Source organism: Centruroides sculpturatus, unplaced genomic scaffold (assembly GCF_000671375.1).
Source record: "Centruroides sculpturatus isolate CEXI.00-Female unplaced genomic scaffold, Cexi_2.0 scaffold2292, whole genome shotgun sequence".
Taxonomy (NCBI): Eukaryota; Metazoa; Arthropoda; class Arachnida; order Scorpiones; family Buthidae; genus Centruroides; species Centruroides sculpturatus.
Genome location: NW_019386531.1, coordinates 28380 through 52293, shown reverse-complemented (window position 1 = coordinate 52293; position 23914 = coordinate 28380). Strand labels below are relative to the sequence as shown.

The 23914-nt window shown below is 32.5% G+C and overlaps 1 protein-coding gene across 1 annotated transcript; it reads left to right on the top strand.

The window, feature by feature from the left end:
- The first annotated feature begins 3548 nt into the window (after window positions 1–3548).
- On the top strand, window positions 3549–21167 carry LOC111615242 (ATPase family AAA domain-containing protein 2-like). Its single transcript, XM_023356652.1, has 6 exons — window positions 3549–3692; window positions 3905–4147; window positions 12046–12596; window positions 12677–12761; window positions 19294–19463; window positions 19567–21167. Exons 1-6 carry the CDS (start codon window positions 3656–3658, stop codon window positions 19615–19617), a joined length of 1137 nt encoding a protein of 378 aa, XP_023212420.1. The 5' UTR covers window positions 3549–3655; the 3' UTR covers window positions 19618–21167.
- The last annotated feature ends 2747 nt before the right edge of the window (window positions 21168–23914 follow it).

Genomic DNA, 23914 nt, shown 5'->3' with positions numbered 1-23914 from the left:
AATCTCGGGATTAGGAAAACTTAATCCCGAAAATTTTGGGACTGAAAAGTTGTCGGGATCCCGATTTTCGAGATCCCGGGATCAAATCCTCTAGTTATGAGTTATATTTATTTAGATTAAAACACTCACCAAACCCTAAATATAACATTTAATAAAAATTAGCTGATTTAATTAAAACAAATGTTTTTATTAGATCAGCTAATGTTCATTTAGGGATTACTTTTCATCATCATTTGTAAGATGATAAAAATTCTTTTCTGAATTTTCTGGTATCCAACATCATTTACTCTTACACATTTCACATTATTACCAGTATATAAAAATATTGCCTTGTGAAATGTTTGGCTTTTATCACTGCTTGGAAATTTTATTTAAAATAAAGTATAATTTTAACACACTAAAAATAAAAAATTTTTAGTTGAAAAACAAGTAAAATTATACTCTTTCTATTTCCGACTTCGAGGATTCTACGAGCCAAAAAATGACAAACAAATGGCAAGGAACAATCATTATTTTATTAATACAATCAAAATGCATTTCGCCATCAGGCCTCCTCAGTGGATACATCAAGATATCAATCACTGGTTACGCTTTATACCCAACAGTCGTTCCCAGCATGAATCATTCCAGCACTCAAATTAAGTACATTTACATGTTCAGCGATACAAAAATGTTCTACAATTTTTCTTTCCAAATTATTTTCTATTTTATACAATATTTTAGTATTTTTTCTATTTATATTACAGTTAAATTCTCTACAATGTAAAAACCATGCTGATTCCGTTCTTCTCAGTCTAATGGCCGCCTCATGTTCCTTTATTCTCAACGCCAATCTTCTTCCGGTTTCTCCATTGTAATAATTTGGACTTCCACATGTACATGACATTCTGTATACGACACCAACAATCTTAAATTGGTCTCTGCATGAATTTTCACTATTTATATACTGATAATGTTTGACATCTTATTCTTTTGATTCGCAACTATGCATATAGAAAATTCTTTAAATATCGGTTTATATTTTTCAAAAAGATTAGTAACATAAGGAAACTTTACATAAGAAATATCTTCTATGTCATTTTTAACATTAAATCTACATTTTAACTATAAATTATACCACTTACAAAGAATATACTTCGGATAATCATTTAACAGAAATTTTTTTAAACAATTGTTTTACTTCAATATCTATATTTTCTTGCTGAGTTGTTCGATTCAATATCTTTCTCAATTCCATAATAAAGACATTCTTTTTATTTTCTATAGGACAGTAAGATTTAAAGTTAATAGTTTTACTATTGTTACATAGTTTTTCATACTTACTAAATGATACACTTGTTTCTTCTCTTTTTATGGTGACATCTAAGAAATTCATTTCGTTTTGTTGTTCATCTTCACTTGTAAATTTTAAATTTTTATGTAATCCATTTGCATATTCCTCAATGTATTTAGATGAAAGTATTTGAGAATCATAAACTATTATTATGTCATCTACATATCTTGCATAATATTTAATACCTGTTAAACTCGAAATTCTTTCATCTATTTTATTCATATAGATATCATCCAGTTTTGGTCATATGACCGATCCCATGGCAATACCTTTCTTCTGCCTATAATACTCTGTAGAAATTTTAAAGTAATTATTATTAAATACAAATTTTATAAGTTCTATTATATATTCAGGAATGTTATATGTTTTAAGACTTTCTATTATCATTTCTAGAGTGATCAAGCGAAACTAAGAACATCCATAAGTAAGGATTTGATTAAATTTAAAGGTAAAAATTTAGTGAGATTGCTTTTAATTTCTTCAATAGGATTCCTTGATAATAATTCATAATCATCTGATGAAATTATTTCTAATGTTTTAGATAACAATTATTCCTTTTTTATAATCACCAACTGCTTTGATTTATCCGCCATAACTAAAGAAATATGTTTTTTATTAAAAAATTTACTTAATCTTTTCATTTTATTAACTATTTTAACAGCTTTTTTATCTATTATATAACCACTATTTTTATTTTTACCTTTAAATTTAATCAAATCCTTACTTATGGATGTTCTTAGTTTCGCTTGATCACTCTAGAAATGATAATAGAAAGTCTTAAAACATATAACATTCCTGAATATATAATAGAACTTATAAAATTTGTATTTAATAATAATTACTTTAAAATTTCTACAGAGTATTATAGGCAGAAGAAAGGTATTGCCATGGGATCGGTCATATGACCAAAACTGGATGATATCTATATGAATAAAATAGATGAAAGAATTTCGAGTTTAACAGGTATTAAATATTATGCAAGATATGTAGATGACATAATAATAGTTTATGATTCTCAAATACTTTCATCTAAATACATTGAGGAATATGCAAATGGATTACATAAAAATTTAAAATTTACAAGTGAAGATGAACAACAAAACGAAATGAATTTCTTAGATGTCACCATAAAAAGAGAAGAAACAAGTGTATCATTTAGTAAGTATGAAAAACTATGTAACAATAGTAAAACTATTAACTTTAAATCTTACTGTCCTATAGAAAATAAAAAGAATGTCTTTATTATGGAATTGAGAAAGATATTGAATCGAACAACTCAGCAAGAAAATATAGATATTGAAGTAAAACAATTGTTTAAAAAAATTTCTGTTAAATGATTATCCGAAGTATATTCTTTGTAAGTGGTATAATTTATAGTTAAAATGTAGATTTAATGTTAAAAATGACATAGAAGATATTTCTTATGTAAAGTTTCCTTATGTTACTAATCTTTTTGAAAAATATAAACCGATATTTAAAGAATTTTCTATATGCATAGTTGCGAATCAAAAGAATAAGATGTCAAACATTATCAGTATATAAATAGTGAAAATTCATGCAGAGACCAATTTAAGATTGTTGGTGTCGTATACAGAATGTCATGTACATGTGGAAGTCCAAATTATTACAATGGAGAAACCGGAAGAAGATTGGCGTTGAGAATAAAGGAACATGAGGCGGCCATTAGACTGAGAAGAACGGAATCAGCATGGTTTTTACATTGTAGAGAATTTAACTGTAATATAAATAGAAAAAATACTAAAATATTGTATAAAATAGAAAATAATTTGGAAAGAAAAATTGTAGAACATTTTTGTATCGCTGAACATGTAAATGTACTTAATTTGAGTGCTGGAATGATTCATGCTGGGAACGACTGTTGGGTATAAAGCGTAACCAGTGATTGATATCTTGATGTATCCACTGAGGAGGCCTGATGGCGAAATGCATTTTGATTGTATTAATAAAATAATGATTGTTCCTTGCCATTTGTTTGTCATTTTTTGGCTCGTAGAATCCTCGAAGTCGGAAATAGAAAGAGTATAATTTTACTTGTATTTCAACTAAAATTTTTTTATTTTTAGTGTTTTAATATTTATACCGATCCCATTGGTTTTTAATAATTGGAAGTATAATTTTGTATTGATCTATCCAATACAACAAATTTTCTTTTATTTATTCATCTTGATTTTGTTTTATGAAAAATTGTTTCAAATTGAATTGAATTTTATTTTAGACAGACTCATACGTCATCGTGCTTGTGCTTTAAAAGATACTGCACATGCTTTGGTGGATAGTGAGTTGGATGAACAGTTTGAAAAAATGTGCCAGGACATACATGAAGCTAGAGTGAAAAGAGGTAAACTATTTATCTTGTTTACTATAATTGATGTAGAGATTAGAAACTGTATTTGGAAGTTGTAAATATTAATAAATACACAACATAAGTCTTTCTATGTTTTAATTTCAAGTTTTTTAAGTGAAAAGACTTTCTTGAAGATTTTGATTATTTTTTTAATGTTTATTAATTTATGTAATATTTATTGCCTAAGTAAAAGTTTTTTATTTCAGGTGAAATCAGCAAATACATACCAAAGCCATTTCGAGTGCAGTCCTCCTCAAACGAAACTGTGGAGGCGGATTTGACATCTAAATCCACTGGCACAGTTCCAACAACTTCCACTTCAGAAACTTGTACCACCAATGATAGTTCCAGTCAGAGTTACATTACCCGCCATGGCAAACGCCAACAGAAATTGCAAGAGATCATTACTAATAATGGAGAAACAGCCAAGAAAACATGGCAAAACTGTGGTTAGTTCTCTCATTTAATATTATGGGTCTGCAAAAATACCATTTTTACTTGGTACCATATCTATGCTAATATTATAAAGAGGTAATGTTTGTAAGTATGTATGTATGAATGTAAGTTTGTTTGCAGCAGGTAATCTCCGAAACTACTCATCCGATTTCAAAAATTCTTTCACCAATATTTAGAATGGAACCTCAGAGTGGACATAGGCTGTATATTATTCTGTTAAACATTCATATAAATTAAAATATATAATCTAGGTTAAGGCTTTTATGTCCAACAGATGGCGCTANTAATGTGGTTTGAATTGCACACATATGCATTGGCAAGGTGTTACCAATCTAAACATAAAATTTAAAAATTGCAACTTTAAGCTTAAAATGTCTGTAAGTATAATTATAAATACTTAGAACAGAAGTCCTAAGCACACCTTCCATGCTGTAGAAAATTTATTTATTTCAATCGTGTTAGGAAAAGTCTTGTGACAATAGATTTCCTTTCCTCTAATTAACATTTAAATCCCAAAATGTTTCAGTCTCTCTAAAATTGACTGTTCTCCTGTTCCCAACAGCCTTGTAATTATCTCAAGTATGTGGAATCCAAGGTCCAATGTAGTAGATGTGCACTTTCAAAATCCACCTGCACATCACAAAGAATATGCCACCAGAACCATGTCTGAGAACTTCTTACTAACATCATGTTCATGTTCCGTTATCTAGTTCCAAGAGCCACAGCAGTCACTCCAATGTGTACCAAGGAACAGTCCACACAGGTGTCATATAATAGAATAGCATATACACCTGGTGCAAAATGCTCCTCTACTGGATCCTTTTTGTTTCTGATCAGTGCAAAGATTGTCAGACACAAATTTTCAACATTTTAAATTTGAATGCTCAACATATTTTGTGATATTATTTACAAATTTTTAACCAATGGAACATTAGGTTTTAAGTGCATATTTTTAATATCAAGTACAGAGAATCAGATTTCAAAATATATTTTATATATGAATAAAATAAAACCCAAACAAGAATAAACACATTTCAAAAATTAGCTATTGTGATTTTATTATGTATATATTTATGCCATGTTTTTTAACCCTAGGGTCATCTACTATCTGAGGCAAAGAAGTCATTGGCATTAATTGCTGTAATTTTGCTTGAAAAAGGTATATGCAGCACTGTTCTATTCACATCTTTCAGATCATATGGTTATCTGCACAAAATTTAATGTTTAAAGGGCTTTTATAAAAACCTGGACCTTATATTGCACTCATTGCATCAAAGTCATAGCACTTTGCTTATTACCCTGTATAGAATCATAGTGCTCCTTAATACGCTGCCATAACATTTTATATGTCAATTCTATGTAGTAAAATTATTGTTGTTTAATATGTTTGATCATATTTATACCTGTCATATCCATTTGTTTAATTTTCTTTTTATTGGTACATAATAGTTGCATGAATTTTGATATTCTTGCATACATTTTCTGTCTGCAAGAACATAAAAATGATATCATTAATTGCAGAGCTACTACTGATCTTGCCAAAAATTATTAGAAAATAATTTTAAATTAATAAAACCATGTTTCAATCATAGAATACTTTACTTATGGAAGTCTTTGTGTATAATAGCACAAAAAGCATGTAATAAAACATCTCTTGACCTAGGGGGAGTTTGGATCAGTTTATACAAAGCTAGTTTGTACGTAGTAGTATTTTTTATGTTATATATTTATATTTAGATTTTCATTTTTTTTGTTTGTTTATTTTTTATTTTATATTCCATTTATTTATCTATGATGTTAATATGTGTATGTCTTATTGTTTATTATCTGATGTTATAGCATCTTATGAACAATCTAAATAATGCATTTTTACACTTCCGTAATAGTTTAATTTACACGCTTCTGAAATGTAATTTACACCTGTTCAAAAATGTTGATGTGTTGTAAAATTTTTAAAAATGGTTAATACATCAAAGCTCTTAATTGTTCTATTAGAATGTTGTAACATAATTATATTCTATTGTTCCTTGCCAGAAGAAGACAATTTTGAATTTGTTGAAAGTGCTTGTGTTATTCTTAATTTTATATTAAAAACTCATTTAATGCTGACAGACAGTAAAAGTTTTTTATTATTAGCAGTATTCTACATGTTTTCAAATTTGCATTTGATGTGAAAAATGCAGAGATTTATTGATTATAATTAGGTCGTATATGCAGGGTGTAACAAAAAACTATGCACCAATATTTTAATGATAGATTCTGGGATCAAAAATAAGCTTAAAATACTGTATAAATTTTTTTAAAATTCTGCTTTATTTTAGAGATTTGGCCTGTCAAAGTCATATTGAAAACCAATTTTAATACTTTGTGGTGTGAGATATAGGAATGACCTTTGACCCTGTAATTATTCATAATCTTGTTTAAACATGTCTGCTTGTATTTCCTATGGCTATTGTCTTTTTGTAAGTAGTATACTTCTAGCTTTATTTATTGAAGAAATTTTAAAATCAAAATTTGAAATCAGTATCACAATTTTGTAACTTCTATCTAATTTTTTTCACAACAAAATGTTATCCTGCCTTTTTTTTTTTTTGAAGTTATTACTACTATTATTAAAAAAATTTAATGTTTTGTTCTTTTAAAATGTAAATACAAAAAAGTAAATAAGCATAAACATCAACTTATTGCAGATTAATGCACTTTTTTATAGTATGCAAATTTACATATTTACAGGAATGGCATATAAACAAAACAAAAAAAAACTAAAATTTTTGTTTTGTTTTCGTTGCACACATCATATATCTTTGCCAAAGGACAGAAAACAATATATAGAATGCAAATAAACAGTTACCCAATCAGAATTGAGCATACATATTTTAAATGGTGAAATTAAAAATACAGTAGAGTCTGGCTAGTCCAAACTAATTGGGGCAGAGCCCTGTTCGAATTAGCCGAATAATTGAAATAATGCAGAAGCAAGCAGTAAAACGGCAGTAAAAGTGTTTACTTGCATGCTTTATATATAGGGTTCCTATGCACCTGGAAAGTCAGGGATTTTCATTAGTGTTTGGAAAAAGTCATGGAAAGTCAGGGAATTTGTCTCCTTAGCTGCCTTGTTGGCTTCGTCAGCTGAATATGGCTGACCAAGCACAGCCATCTGCAGGCAGCAAGAGATAATGCTGCAATCTTTAATAAGAAAATATACCATAATCTGTTTTGAAATGGCTTTTTTCACCATTCTGAAGTCATATAATTTTACAATTGTGGATTAATAACGGGATAAACTACTTTTATGTAATAATTTTTAATTTTAATAATTTAGTGACTATAAAAAGATGAAATTGTTAATTAGAATAAAAAATAATTAATTAAAAATTTTTTTGCGAACTTTTAAAAGTTGAAATCATAATTTATTAGGATGTTCACTTCAAAATACCTAAATACTATAGATCAGTAAAAATCTGTAATTTAATCGTTTTTCATGTTAAAACATTACTACCAACATAAAAAATTATAAATGGGTACCTGACATTTACAGTAAAATGTTGGCACTGACTTGTTGTTGGCACAAGCTTTTTACATTTGTTGTTATGATTTTCCTTGAAAGTACTGTACTGCAAGTGTATTTTTCCCCCTCTCTTCTGTTAATTTCCACAACTTTGATATATAGTTTAATAATTAGTTTAACAGAAATGATGTTGGGTAACAATTATCACTGATTTTGGCAAATTTAGGGCTTAAAAACTGGCAACATTGATCATACCTGTAATAAATATACTGTAGTTATAGTTTTGAAAATCAACAGGCAATCCAATAGTTTAACCAATGTTAACTTGCTTATAATTAAAATTTTAAGAAATTAATTAAATTACTAAAAAATTAAAGTAAATTTGATTATCTTTTGTGCGAAACAACACCAAAACAATTTTTATAGTTATGTTGCAAAAGAAAGAGATTTGTAGTTACGATTCTATGCGCTGAATTACTATATTTTATTAACATATAATTGTAATTTCGTTTGATGTTTATTTCTGTATTTATTTTATTTTATTTAAATTCTGTAAGTTTTAAGAATTCCAAGTTTTGTAATACTATGACATCATAGGAATACACGTGAGGTTTCAGAATTGTTCCGGAACTCACTAAAATAGAAAAACATAAAATAATTTAATTATTAGAGAAAAAAAAGAACAAACAAAAAATTTTCTAGACAGTGCAGCTCCCAAGATCAATTATTTGGATTGGAGTCGGATTTTTCATTGTTTGAAAAGACAATGATGACTTCTCCTGCAAACTCTGATTCTTCAATTGACATAAGTAAATTGGAGAATCCATTAGATCTCCATCTTAAAGCATGGATGAGGGTCTGAAACTAATACAGGGAATGATTGAAGAGCAGGAAGGTTATAAAAGCCAGTGTTTCAAGGACACGAGGCTGTCGAGAGTCATCTCTTCCATAGCCATTGCCACCAATCACCTTCGGTCATTTGCCATTTCCCCGCACTTCATATCTGCTATTTTATTGCCACTGTCTTTTTATTCTACAAATTGACAGTTGCCTTTCAAAAGTCACTTTTCCAACTCAGGACAAACACGTTAGTGCTAGACATCGGATAGAAATCAAATGAACTTTCCAGATCATTCACTGAACATTGCTCCCGATTCCAACAATGCTACTACGAACTTAAGACGAAAAATGAAGACTACTTTAACTATATTGTAAGCATATTTGTACAATAAATGGGTTAAATGGTAAAGGGTGTCTTCGTCCATCTGTACCAGGTTTCCCACATACTTATTAATTAATCCCTCGACTTTCCTGACATTGGGAGAATTAACTTTATCCCCTTTATTTTCCCAAAGGGAAAGAGTCGTCATATCTCACACAAGCGAAACTCGAAGTTTCAAGTCTTATGTTCTAATTGACGTTTGAAATTATGTTAAACCTGAGGAAGGTTATTTAAGATGGCTGAAAACATTAGTTTGTTTAATTAAAATTTGCTATAAAAGTGAGAGAGATGGTTTGTGATATGATTTGCAATAATTATAAGAATTGTAATTAAGGGTTAAAATGAATAAATTTTGTCTGCATTCTTAGGAAAATTTTATGCAAAGATGAAATTTAATGCAAAATTAAATAAATAATAAATAAAAATTATTAAAATTCTGGTCATTACACTGAGACCAAAATCAAAATGGAGGCAACGAAACATGTTTTTGTTTAATGAGTTGCCAATTCAGCTAATTTTTTTTCTTGATTTAGGGGATTTGTGAACAATCTAGCTAAAAAAACAATTAAACAATTCTAATGGAAACAATATGATTTGGGTATTTTTATTAAAATGTCTAGCTATAAATTTAAATTTTGAGTTGGCAACACTACTATTAATTAATATATATGCAGATGCAGATTGGATGGTGTTTGAATATTTTACGTAGTGTTGTGACAAAACAAGTCTTACACATTGCTATCTGATCTGGTTCATCTGTCTTTTAATACTATTATTCAAGGTTTGTGTTTTTCTACATTCTTAAATTATAATGGCATGGAAACAAACAAGGTTTAATCTCTAATGGCTGGGTCCAGCTATTTATCCAGAATTCAATTCCTGGTTAGGAACTGTAAAAGATGATGATACAAAAGCATTTTGCTGCATTTGTTGTAAGGTTTTCTCATTAAGTCATATATCACATGCAAGTAGTTCTAGTCATGTTGAAATAAAAAGACTGAAGTAGGAACAAACTTCACTGATAAGGTTTTTAATTCCAACAAATTCAAACTCTTCTAATAGTCAACAAAATGTGTGTGAAATGGCTTCTGTTGTGGAAGACAGATCTAAGATCACTAATGAACAGTCTCTCACCAAATCAACATTTCTTAGCAGCACATTGACATCTTTTGTGATAAAAGATGATGTAATAAAAGCAGAGTTAACTTGGGCATTGATAGTTGTAAAGAAAAAGATGTCACTCAATTCATGCCCTGATATTAAAAACATTTTCAAAGAAATGTTCCCTGACAGTGCATATCCACACAATTTCAATTGGGTCCAGATAAAGCTTCCTATATAATAAATTATGGCCTAGCCCATTATTTCAGAGAAAAACTGATTGATGCTTACAAGTTGTGATAATATTACTATCTCCTTTGATGAATCACTAAACAAAGTTGCTCAAAGAACTCAAATGGATCTTGTGATAAAATACTGGAACAAGAGTAAAGATAAGGTTATGACCAGATATTTAAATAGTGTCTTTCTGGATCATTATCTTTAATCTTAATTTTATTACTAAATGACAATAATAATTATAAGAAAAAAGTTGTTAAAAACTTTTCAGTATTTCACAGATGTATCTAGTTGTTCCTAGTTCAAAAGAATATTTCGGTAATGCAAGTACAGTAGAGCATCGATTATTCGAAACAGTTCAGGACTGGGGTTGTTCGGATAATTGATTTTTTTGGATAACCAATTATGTATGAAAAAATATATTAACCTATCCCGTGTTGAAATTCGTTCAAATCCTGGCGCGTCTTTAAGTACCCTCTCATTGTTGTGCCAGTACTGCCAGCTAAAACATGCACACCAAAAAAATTAATATTGGAGTAGCCTAACACATAGCCAAATATTGCACCGCCACAGCACTATTGGAAATTTAAATTTGCCAACTGGAACGCTTTCGGTTAACCGATGTTTCAGTTGATTGATATTCGGATAATCGATGTGCTACTGTATTATAAGTATTTCTGAGGTAGGTAGTAGTATTTCGCCACCCATTAAAATTTTGATGCAGATGTTTATATAATATATATAAAGCAAAATGTTCCATCACCACCGAAACCGAAACTAACACTTCTCACAACTTAAAAAGAAGTGGTGATATAAATATTCAACTCAACTCTGACTGCCTGAAAGAAATATAATCAAATCAGTCAAGATGGACAAGTACTTTATTTACACTTTTCAAAATATTATGTTTCAATTGATTTGATTTAAATTAAAATTAACTAATTNGCGGGAAAGTAGTTCGGCTGCCCGATGACGTTTTACGTATTATAGGAGTTATTTTTACCGTTGTTTACGGATACTGCCACAATTTTTATAGGAATCATAACTATAGGAAACGGTTTTATAGGGGGATCTACTGTACTGCCACAATTTTTATAGGAATCATAACTATAGGAAACGGTTTTATAGGGGGATCTACTGTAATTGATTTTCATTATTATTTATGTAGAGTCAAACCTTGGTTTTCAACTTAATTCATTCCTAAAAATTGTTCGAAAACCAAAACAAATTTTCCCATAAGAAACAATATAAAATGGATTAATCCATTCTTGATCCCAAAAGAAAGCACTTTTTCTTACCTTTTTAGCTGTATTTCATGCATAAAAATGCCTACAAATGCAATATATTATCTATAACTGTATCTATTTACATCTGTATATTAAAAGCAAAATGTTCCATCACAACTAACAAAACCAAAACTAACACTTTACAAAGAAATGCTATAATAGAGACTCAACTTGGACTGCCTGCATGAAATATAACCAAATAAATCAAGACAGACAACAAGTATTTTATCCACACACTTTCTAAAATATTATGTTTCAATTGCTTTAATTTTGATTTTATTTGTTTTTGTTTCTGTTTTGGTGTAAATACTAGAGTTTTAATTATTTTTAGTTTTAATTAATTGGTTACATAGTTGCTTATAAAACTGGTAGACCATAAGTAATGAGTGATTAGAAGTGTAAAAAGAATGTTTGGAATGTAGATTAAATAGTTAATGTACACTGCAAACATTTCGAAAATGAAATAAATATGTTTAATCAATATAAATGTATGTATACATTAATTTAAATTATGTTTTTGTAATACTTTATTAATAGGAAAGCCTTCGTCTAATTTTGCCGTGGTGAGAAGAAGGAAGTCTGCCTGGTTCGGTTCTCGTACCATTTATAGGCGTCCTATTCACTGTAACAAAAATGAATCATTTAAAATTCAAAATGATGCAAAAACGTCAAAAGACGTTTCCATTTCTCCTTTGCATGGTAACGATTTGGGAAATTCCATAGTCAATAATCGAGTGGTAAATAATTTTGAAGATCATGCAAATTCTTTGAACGACTTAAATCTTTGCGAGGGAATTGAAATTGATCCTCCCCACGGAAAAGATTCGGCGTGTAACAATCATGTTCGTGAAGATCCATTGCAAGAGTCAAGTAATGTGCCTACAGAGGATGTCGATGCCCGTTTGTCGGAAGTCGACTGTCGAGATTCCTCAGGTTTATCTACCTCACCATGTGCCACTGGAAACAACTGTGATAAAACAACTTTAGAGAATAGCTGCTCAAATGCCTTTAATTTGCAAAGAGATAATTTAACTGAAACTTCTTGTAATGAACCAAAAAATGATAATCGAGAGGATTTAATAAGTAAGGTTAGTGTTTGTATTTGATTTATTTAATAGTATTAAATATGACTTTAAATAATAAGCATTAATTTGTTTAATATTTTTAGAATAAAGATTCTGGTGGCGAAGTAGTAACGCAAGAAAGTCAAGCTTCCGAAAACCATTCTGTGCCACCATCTGAGAACATACAAGGTAATTTTATTCTTTTGACAAAAATATAATAATGTTTTTGTGCTTATATATAGGCACAGAGAAAGTGATTTAGTTTTTAACTAAAGCTATTGGCTAATTTATTTAGCATATTTTTGTGCATATAACTCGTGATTGTGTATATCCTGTGTCTCCAGAGCAGCCTTTGATAGCATATCACTTACTGCCACATGGAAAGAGAGCTTAAAGGTATCATCTGAAACATTAAAACATTGTTACACTGTTACATTTCATTGTAGATGTTGTTATAAAATTTGTGAAAAAGAATACCAAGAGAATATATTCATGTTTGAAAGATACAAATGCATATTGAAAGATATTTTTTAAAATCACATTTCTTTTTTTCTGTTCTATTTATCAATTAATAAGTAATTATAAAAATAGATAGATAAAACAACTTTTTAAAAATTGATTAAACCATTACATTTAGATCGTAGATTGTGTCAAAATTAAATTATTTAGCAACATAAAGTTATATGAAAACAACACAAATATACCCAAAACCAGTAAAAGAAATAAAATTATTTACTGATAAGAATATTTTGTTTGTTTCTAATGAACATCACTAGGTATATCATAACAACTAGCAAGCAAAACAACATTAAGCAATCAAACACATTTAAATATAAAGATTTAATGTGGTTTGAATTGCACACATATGCATTGGCAAGGTGTTACCAATCTAAACATAAAATTTAAAAATTGCAACTTTAAGCTTAAAATGTCTGTAAGTATAATTATAAATACTTAGAACAGAAGTCCTAAGCACACCTTCCATGCTGTAGAAAATTTATTTATTTCAATCGTGTTAGGAAAAGTCTTGTGACAATAGATTTCCTTTCCTCTAATTAACATTTAAATCCCAAAATGTTTCAGTCTCTCTAAAATTGACTGTTCTCCTGTTCCCAACAGCCTTGTAATTATCTCAAGTATGTGGAATCCAAGGTCCAATGTAGTAGATGTGCACTTTCAAAATCCACCTGCACATCACAAAGAATATGCCACCAGAACCATGTCTGAGAACTTCTTACTAACATCATGTTCATGTTCCGTTATCTAGTTCCAAGAGCCACAGCAGTCACTCCAATGTGTACCAAGGAACAGTCCACACAGGTGTCATATAATAGAATAGCATATACACCTGGTGCAAAATGCTCCTCTACTGGATCCTTTTTGTTTCTGATCAGTGCAAAGATTGTCAGACACAAATTTTCAACATTTTAAATTTGAATGCTCAACATATTTTGTGATATTATTTACAAATTTTTAACCAATGGAACATTAGGTTTTAAGTGCATATTTTTAATATCAAGTACAGAGAATCAGATTTCAAAATATATTTTATATATGAATAAAATAAAACCCAAACAAGAATAAACACATTTCAAAAATTAGCTATTGTGATTTTATTATGTATATATTTATGCCATGTTTTTTAACCCTAGGAGGTTATCAAGAAATGACATGCAATAGATAGGGATTCACAATCTTTGTGGTTAATACAACTACCTTTTAATGTGACCTTACATATTTCAAAACTTTCTACCATTCTTAATCAGTGTTCACTGAAGACACATCTTACCAACTTTCCACACTATTACTGGATTAAATCAGGCTACTTTTTGTGATTTAAAAAAAATTAATTTCTAAATAATTTGTCACTAGAGGAGGTGTTAGATGCCATCTCTTATTAAATTTAATAATTATAATTCAGAATATTATGGAAGAAAAATCAGCCTGGAGCAGGACTTGGATCTGCAACTCCCACTTACTGTGCAGGTGTGTTGTCAGTTGCACTATTCAAGCCTCTGGACCAATCTCCTCTTTCAGACATATTTAATTAGGTTGTAATTATTCTTGATTACTTACCTTGTTGACTGGGTGCGCTTTCATTGAAACAATGATTTTTAGAAAGTCATTGTTTTATCAGCCAAATGATATGTGGTTCTCTGGTGGGTGAGTGGATAAAATCACCGAATCCTAGTAGTTGGTTGCTGCTTCATGCCTTGCCAACAGACTGGCCAAATGAAGTTTTCTGAGCTTTCTTCACATTAGTAATATCTAAATAAGGGCCAGTTTTTCACAATAGACTTCTGGGAGGCATCACCTCTCAGCAGATCACTCATGTCATGTTGCCATATATGAATAAATCTAAACTGAATGAAATGTCAAATTATCAGGCTATAATACGGCTATGTAATTAATTAAATACTAAATAATTGTCTTAGAGGTAGGCAGTTGTGCTGTCATCTCATGCTAGATTTAATAATTACAATAACTTATATTTAATGTACAATTTTCTGGAACAAAATAATCGGTTTGGAGTGGGACTTGAATTTGCAACCCTTGCATACTGTGTAGATCTGATGCCAGTTACTCGATCCAGATCTCTGTCTGATCTTTGCTACACAGTATGTGGGAATTGCAGGTTCAAATCCTGCTTCAGGCTGATTCTTTTCTCTCAGAACTTTCTAAATTAAATTAATTTATCAATGGATGACACTTAATACCTACCTCTAGGCTAAATTGCTTGATATATAATATAACATAGAAAAAACAATCTCAAAAACATTCTAAATTTGGAATTTCAGTTTACATTTATGTTTCTTCTGTGAAATCCTGGTACAGGCCTCTGAAGATGGACAAAAACATTTGCTATTGTGAAAATCAAAAGATATTTTCTTGCTGGAAGGATGTTTACAGAATATTGCATGTTATTGGACAAAAAAGTTCCAGCTTTGAAAATATTAATTGATTTAAATACTTGTTCACATAAGTTTTCAGGATGCAGAAAGCAATTGCAAAAAAATCTAAAGTTTTTTCTCAAGGCTTCTGTGTGTCCAGGAATCAGATTATCAGCTCCAACATTTTTTCAAATCAATCTGAAGAATTTGTATGCTGTTTATGACAGCTTCTTTAACATCTCATCTGGTTGTTGTATTTTTCAATCTCACAAGATCAAGTTCTTCCATTACATTCATTTGACTGTCAACACTTGTAATAAAAATAGCAAGCTGAGCAATATTCTTAATATATATTGTTTTGTTAAAGCCAGTGAGAAATATGCAGTTTTTTGAAATTGCATTGAGGATTACTCAAATTTCAAAGTATCATCAATCTTTGTGCAAAGTTTGATGCAAGACACTGATTTGAGTGAAAAGTTCACTTTTTCTGGACAGAGTTCTTCAACTGGCCAATTACAGTCTTTGGCATAGTTATCATCTGCAAAGGGTTTCATTTTTTGCAAAATATGAAACATTTGCACATCAACACCAGCAATAGCATTTGGTGCAGTTTTCTTGTGATATAAGTTCTGTTGAGCTGCCTGATTGGCCTTAAATAATTGTAACATAGCTTTCCATTTGCCAACAGTATGTTCTTCAGTTTTTTGTCCATAATGTATTTTAAGGTCAAAATAGAGTCATGACAAATTATACAGACAGCTTTTGTACTTTTTTTATTCAAACAAAAGACAATCTTCCCATTTACTCTGGAACTTTCTGTTTTCATCATATTTCTTTTCAGACACAATGAAAACAATAAACAAAATTGAGAAAGTTAAACAAAAAAAAATATATATATATATTGATATGATCACATAAAATCATCTTTGATTCTTTTACCTTATTTGCTTTTTTATGTGTATTTATGGCCCACTGTTCTCATATAGTGACTCATTAATTTGCAACATGCTTTTGCCAACTTAGCTCATACGTGAGACATTTATGTTAATTTGTAGATGTTACATTAAAAACACTCTCATCTTATAGATGCAATTGAAGTAAACTGCTTCAGATAATAAAGCAGCATGCATACCAACTTGGATTGGACCCACACAGAAGCAATTAGCAGAGTTGGCATGCAGCAAATCATTCAGTATAGTTTCAGTCTCTTTGTGGAATTTGAAATCAAGGTTATGCCATATATTTCCACAGATAAGGCAATAGTTGAATCATAAAAAAAAAGGCTTCCGAAATCTGGGGTTGTCTTATAGGACGGATACAAAAAAAATTAGATTGAAATTTATATAAATTAAAACCCTGCTGGAACAAAATAAACATTAAAAGTTATGTTTATTGAGCTATGAGGAAAAAATGGACAAACTGTAATTATTTACTAGTAGGGTATGTCCACAAAATAGAATAGCCTATATGACATTTTTGTGAATAGTCAAGGTCATTACCCAAATACCTGAATCAGTGCAAATGTTTGTAACATTCGCAAGACAGTGCTTCCAGATGCAAGAAAATAAAATTTGTTCATTCGAAAAATTACGAATAGGACATAATTCCATATATGCTATACAGTATTATTATCCAGATGTGATTGCTGATCAAAACTAAATTCATAGGTAGTTTAGGGGTTGTCTTATAGGACAGATATATGCTAAAACTATAAAATTTTGACGAAAATTTATATCCCGTCTTATCTGAAGGTCGTTTTATCTGCGGAAATATACAGTACTTGCTCAGAATGAGGGCACTTGATGTGATTTGAATGTTCAAATGTAACTGCAAGAACTGCTATTCAATTTAATCTGCACCTTGCCATACAGAAATGCAAGACCAATTGGACCTTTGGCACAGTTTTGCTACTTTGAAAAACTTCAGACCAAACCAATCCAAGCAGGAAGATCTGACCAGAGCAGAATCAAAGTGGTTGGTGTTGGTGTTGTACTTAGGGCTTGGCTTATCTTTGGTTGCTTGTCATCAACCAATATTCGTTGCACTCACGATCAACTTGCTCGTGGTGTTTTACTTGCTAAATCCAATCGTGTCCAATAAGGGTGAATGCACAAGAGGCACGGCAATGAAAAGCGGAAGAATGACATCACTTTTTTTGTTACGGAAGTCAGTTTTGTGCTGCGAAAGTTGGTCGAATTCTATCATTTGCTGTGGCTGTGCCAAGACACATTTCTATTTGCCAATAACAATAATTATATGAGACAATAGATTCACACGTTTTAATACAGAAAGTTAAATGCTGTTAAATGAGATAACTGACCTTAAAAAAAGGAGGCAACAATAAATTTAACACAAAATTCTACACAAATAATCATATATAATGTAATTCAAAGAACAAAACAAAATAATCCTTTTAAAAACAGTATTTTTTCTTTATCAAAACACCTTAATCAAGAAATAAATATATTTTGCAAAGCAGTTCTTTTTAAATGTTATAAAATATCTTTAATCCAAAATCTTAATGGCCTGATTGCTGAGCAGTGAAGGTGGCAGCCTACTGCTCTGTGGACTTGGGATCAAATCCAGAAGGGTAGAAAAAGCCCTGGGAATTTTTCAGTTGGGGGTCCATCTGGATATGTCATGCCCCATCCCTCATCATCTGGCTGAATGAACCTGGCAAAACCTGTAATGGGCTTGCTAAAAGAGATCTTATTAGTGCCCACAGGGTGGAAAGAGTTAAAAAAAATAATTTTGGATTTTTTTAAACTCTTTCTGCCTGGTTTCTCGAATCATAGTTTCTTATTTGATTACGCTCCTGAAAACATTGTAGCTGTTAGTTCTTCCAAAATTTTCAGTTTAATGGCGTTCAGCAACTTCTTCTAACTAAATAAATCAGGCTGTACAAAATGAAATTTGTAAACAAGATTATGGTAGTGTCTGGATCATTCACTGTTTTGAATATTATATGCATGCACTGAAATTTAAGCAGATTGCCATTTGGCAGAATGACCACAGAAGTGGCAAAGATACATTTGTGAAATCTTTTTTTGCTTTTGTGCTGATGTGTACATCCTCCCTAAGATTGTTTTGAATTTTATGAATAACAAAATCCAAAATATGTATATAGCCGCACACTTTGGTGTGGCTGGGGAAAAATTTCAATTGGGTCACATATTGGATACTGCCAATAAAGACATTGGATGCCATCACTAATGTTAAAGTAACAAAATTCATTCCACTCTATCACTAATGTAAGATAGAGTGGAATGAATTTTAGTTTTGTCCAGTTAAAACGATATCTGCTTATACATATTGGACGATAAATATGGCCATCTTATGTAATTAATACCCCAGAAAGATCATTGACCAACTTTAATTAAATACAAATGGACTGCACAAATTAACTTCTTCTTGTTAACTGTATCAACGATTATAACTAAGTACACCATTCAAAACCTTGACATTCCTGGTAGTAAGATATAGAATAAAATAAATGATATATTTTTATGATCGGAGGGTCGGCATCTCTTTGATGCCTTGTCAGGACTGACACCACGGTGTCTCGGTTGAGGTGGGAAGCCACGACGGCGAGTTGGTTTATGTTTTAAAGTAGGTCGCGCCAGTCGCCGCGTAAGTGATCGGGTTCTGGATGGAGACCGAGAGACAGCTTTCGTGTAAGTGTATTATTTTTGCAGATGTCGCGTAAGATGGAAAAGTTTGTCGAATTTGCATTAAATTATATACTGGATTATCAAAGTGTGGATCGATGTACTTAGTTACAAATAGACTGCTTTTAGAATCTCTGTGGTCTAACGCACCTTCTATTTTAGAAATGCCGAAAGAAGTGTCCGTCGATCAGGACAGACTGTACGGTCTTTTGAACAGACTGGTTTCCGTAACGGACGATTGGCCGTCGGATTCCTTGGAGAAGTCTTATCGGGTTCTGGATAGTTGCATCTACAGACATCGCCGATCCTGGGACAAGCGACTTCTTTTGACCGTAAGATTTTTAACTTAGTTTTTAATCCACCGCGGGAGGTAGTTCTCGAGTATTTGCCCGATAACTGACGGAGGTTTTTTAATATTATTATTCTTATTATTAGGAAATGGAAGCAGAAGTGGAAAGCTTCGGTCAATTCAGACCCATTTCTTAGTGTCGGACCGAGACGTCCGTCGTCGTCGTCGTCGAAAGAATGACAGTAAATCACGTGCGACCAGAAGTTGAATGCATTCCCATCGTGTGTATTTCATTCCGAAGAACGTCCTATTGGAAAAATGCTGTGCCTCACTGGAAAGATCTATCTGATAGTAATTTGTCATTTGTACATATACATATATACATATATATATATATATATATATATATACACACGCACTCATTTAGATATATATGTATATATCTATATATACGTAAGTTAGTGTACGAGACAATGAGAGAGCACGATATCCGATTATCCGTGCCGCCAAAAAGAGTAAAAAATTTTACAATGTACAGTTGGAATCGCGTGGAAAGAAGAAGTAGTCGACACTCCCGAAGAGGGAAAAGACTGTGCCTTCGTTTGTAGAAGCATTCTCTTCCGGATCTCGTGTAAAGTTTTAGCGAGCGACGCGTGACAAGCGACGGTTCGAAACGCGTCGTCCGTAATACTAGAAATGTATATCGGAGCGAAAAAGCCACTTAGCATATCATTTAATGTCGATTTTTTACGTTATTCTTTTTACGTTAGTCACCGGCCGATTTTCCAAGATTTAGAACTTGCCAACTGCCAAACGGCACGTGACGAAGTTTTCAAATGATTCCTGCAAAAACCAACCAAAGAAAGCCCGGAAATTACGTTAATTCCCAGACGTTTGCTCGATCCGTTAAATCAACCCGTTTTTTGTTGTTTTTACGGACGATTGGAACGGGACAAGATACGGATGGCCCAAGGATTTTAGCGATTTACGGGAGTATTTTTACTTTTCTATTTTATTCCAATGGATCTACGCGAATGTGTAACTGCCAGAAATCCAGCGATTCATCACTGCCAGTATTAAGAGTTTTGTTCGTTAGATGCGAAGAATCTGGCAAACAACTTCGATGCCGTATATATCTACGTGTACCGTACGTCTCCGTGTAAACGGCAACAAACACCGGATACGTTTCGAAATATTCGAGTGGGCAAAATTTATTAGTCGACAAGACGAATATTTTAACTTTTCGTTCGTTTCTTTCCGGAGAATATTTTGTATCGCGGGCCAACGTTTCTTCGCGTTATCGGACCGGATAACGCGGCGATTCCGGCTACGTTTAGCCGTGGCCCCATGTTTCTTTTTGTACGATTTTAGCCACTTTTTCTCCGCGTGGCTCGTTTCTTTGGTGCATTCCCACGCGTCGAACGAGCGGGAGCGACCGTCGATCGTCGGTGGGGGTGAGGATCGGGCCGTCCGAGAACATTTGGGATTTTTTGTTGGAGACGTCCGGCCGTTGCCGCGTTTGCTCAATATAAAAGCGGGCGTAACGTAGCGGACGAAAATCCGCCGCGTGACGTTATCGAAGACACTTCGCAGTTTTTAAGTCGCAGTCACTGCCATTTTCACAAAGTTTTACGGTTAACTTTGTATATATTAGTATTTTTGTTGTTAAAGTGAGGAGTCTTTCTTTACACTGCCAGTTCCCGTGTATCCGTCGTTTTTGTTTTCAATAAATTTACTTTCACCGGAACGTTCGTCTTTTTCTTTTCCCCTACCAACGGAATGCTGCCGGTCTCCGCCGACCCTCGGGTTATCGCCTCTCCACTTTGCGCCATTCGACGGCCTTTGTCACCGCTCCCGCGCAGGAAAATCGCCGTCGGGTACTTTGGCCGCAGAGTACCGGGACGACGTATATTTTCGCCTGGCGCAATTTAAACCCGGGGAAAGTACTCGAAATACTAAATATCGATCGATGTTCGGTTGGAGTCGCCGAGCGAAATGTCGAATATTTGGTTTATAAAGCGTGATATAATTCAAATTCTTTTAATTTTTATCCGGGATAGAATTAAAGCCGGGACCATTTTCGCGTTCACCACTGGATGAGAAGTAAAACAAATATTGCCAAAATGCGATACGGAGAACTTTACAAGAATTTCTCCCGCGGAATAAAAACTGGGAGGAATGGCTTACCGGGAAGTTTGTCACTTTGTTGCGGGAAGAAACAAATGTTAGCGTAGGATTGAAGAAGTGCCGATTAAGGTAGCTTTGTTAATAAATAACCTTAGCATTTTAGCTTGCCGAAAACGTTTAAAAACGGGGACTAAAAATCACGTTAGGCATATAACTCGAGTAAAAATTTTTATTTAAATTGCTGGGTACAGTATATTTTTCACGAGTCATTCTTGTGTATATTATGGACTAAGCGATTAATTTGGGCATTATTCGTAACTAGCTGTTATCCGCGACTTGGCCCGCTGTGTTTTGCAAGCAAACCCCATTTATATTCAGTATTTCAACAACCATAGTAATTGTTATATAACACCTACCGCCGATTATGATGACAATCGAACCAACTGTTTTCGATTTGATAAATTTTCTGAAACGTTTACAATCGTTCTATAATCGAACCGATACGCGATAACAAATTCGAATTTAAAACGGTTTGAACATTTTTAAAATCGAAATACATAAAAATATTTATAACAATGTCCGAAACGTTATCAATTTAATACACCTAAGTACTCACGTAGACTAAACGTAGTTCGAAAACAAAAATCTGCATCTAAAATAGTACAGTAGAAGCCATTTTTCGGGATAAGCCTTAATACTCCCTCTCTCCCCGCCTGAGAATTTCGAAAAATCTCCTCTTAGTGCGTGTTTCCACGACGTACAGTACCCTAACCTCGTACCAAATTTCGCCTCTTTAGGTTCAGCGGTTTGCTCTGGGCGATGATGAATCAGTGACTCAGTCAGTCGGGACAAGTAATTTTATATATTTAGATGATAAACAAAATCGGCGCTGTAATAAATATCGGGTTTTCTATTATAATTTACCAGATCGACCGGTCGGGTAAAGCGATAATACCTCGAGAAGCGAACATCTTACATACGCTAGCCAATCGGCAGTCGTATCTGATTTGCGCGTGCCTATTGCGATTAGTATCGAATTTTAAAAATTTCTGTGTCCAGCAGTTAATCTTAAGCGAGATTTTAATTTTACTTTTGATTCAAAATACTGTTTTCTATGAAAAAAGTAGCGATGGTGGAGCAATCGTTAAGAGACGAATAAACGAGTTAATAGCAAACGGTCAGAACAGTCAAATTTTTACGAAATCGGTGTATTTGACAATGATACGGAGTCAAAAACGAAAGTGACTCGGAAGTTACCGGAAGAATATCGGCGTTTACGTAGATGCGACGTCGTATTCGTAGTAGAAATAGAGAAATTAATTGCGACTGATTAAATATTACATTCGCACTGAAGAAATATTTCGGGCATTGCCCGATGCCCGTATTGCGTATTGACCGTGGCGACAGAAACCGTACGAAATATAAAAATATTACAATGAATACGAGATACGATCATAATTTACTCGAACTTGTGCGAAATTTATCCGAAAAAACAATGTTCCTTTCACGCCAAATAGATCTAACCGAGCCGATTTCCAAAAACCAGGACGATGTCAGTGTTACGTGACCAGGAAAAAACAGTTGATTCGAAAATAGAAAAAAACAAGTGTGTCTAGAACGAGGGAAAATGCATTGTCTAATCTTAAAAAGCGAGAACGGCTAATGTTGGTGACGCAATAACGATTGGTGAACCAAATGTAGACAGAGTCGGCAATAATGGAAAAAATCCGGCGTGGTTGTTGCGGCGAAGACGATAACCTTGGCAAACTGTGTAGTAAACACTGTTTATTGAACCTATTTTAAACTTAATAGAACTGCGGCGTTTTTTATATCGTGGACAAAGTTAAAAAAGATGCTTTTCTGGCGGGCCATTCTCGCAATCTGACGGGATGGGACGCTGTTTTATACGAAGAGAAACTTTCGTTATATCGATACGAAGCCAGCATCTTCGTGGTAAGCCCTGGTCACGCTATGCGATTTCTAGCCGCGCAGGCGACTGCAGCAAGTGCGAGTCGCGCGCGTCTTCTCGTGGTCACACATTGTTCGTTGACGTTGCAACTCGGAAACACGTGACCCTCCCTATAATAAACCAATAAAATTACAGTAGCTTGTTTTTGACTACTTTCGTGAGTTTGCCGATATTTTACGTTCTACTTCAGAGTATTTACGGAATTTTAGCCACTTTTCTTATTAAAATAGCAAGCAGTTCCTTTTCTGGAATGAATAAAAGAAAAAAGGCGATTATTTTAATAGACCTGGCGAAAATACATGAAAAGATAAAATCTTCGATAAAACGAAGAATTGAAATCCCACAAGTATTCGTGAGCCTGAATAAGCTCGATCAATCTCGATTCTGTAAAAGTATTA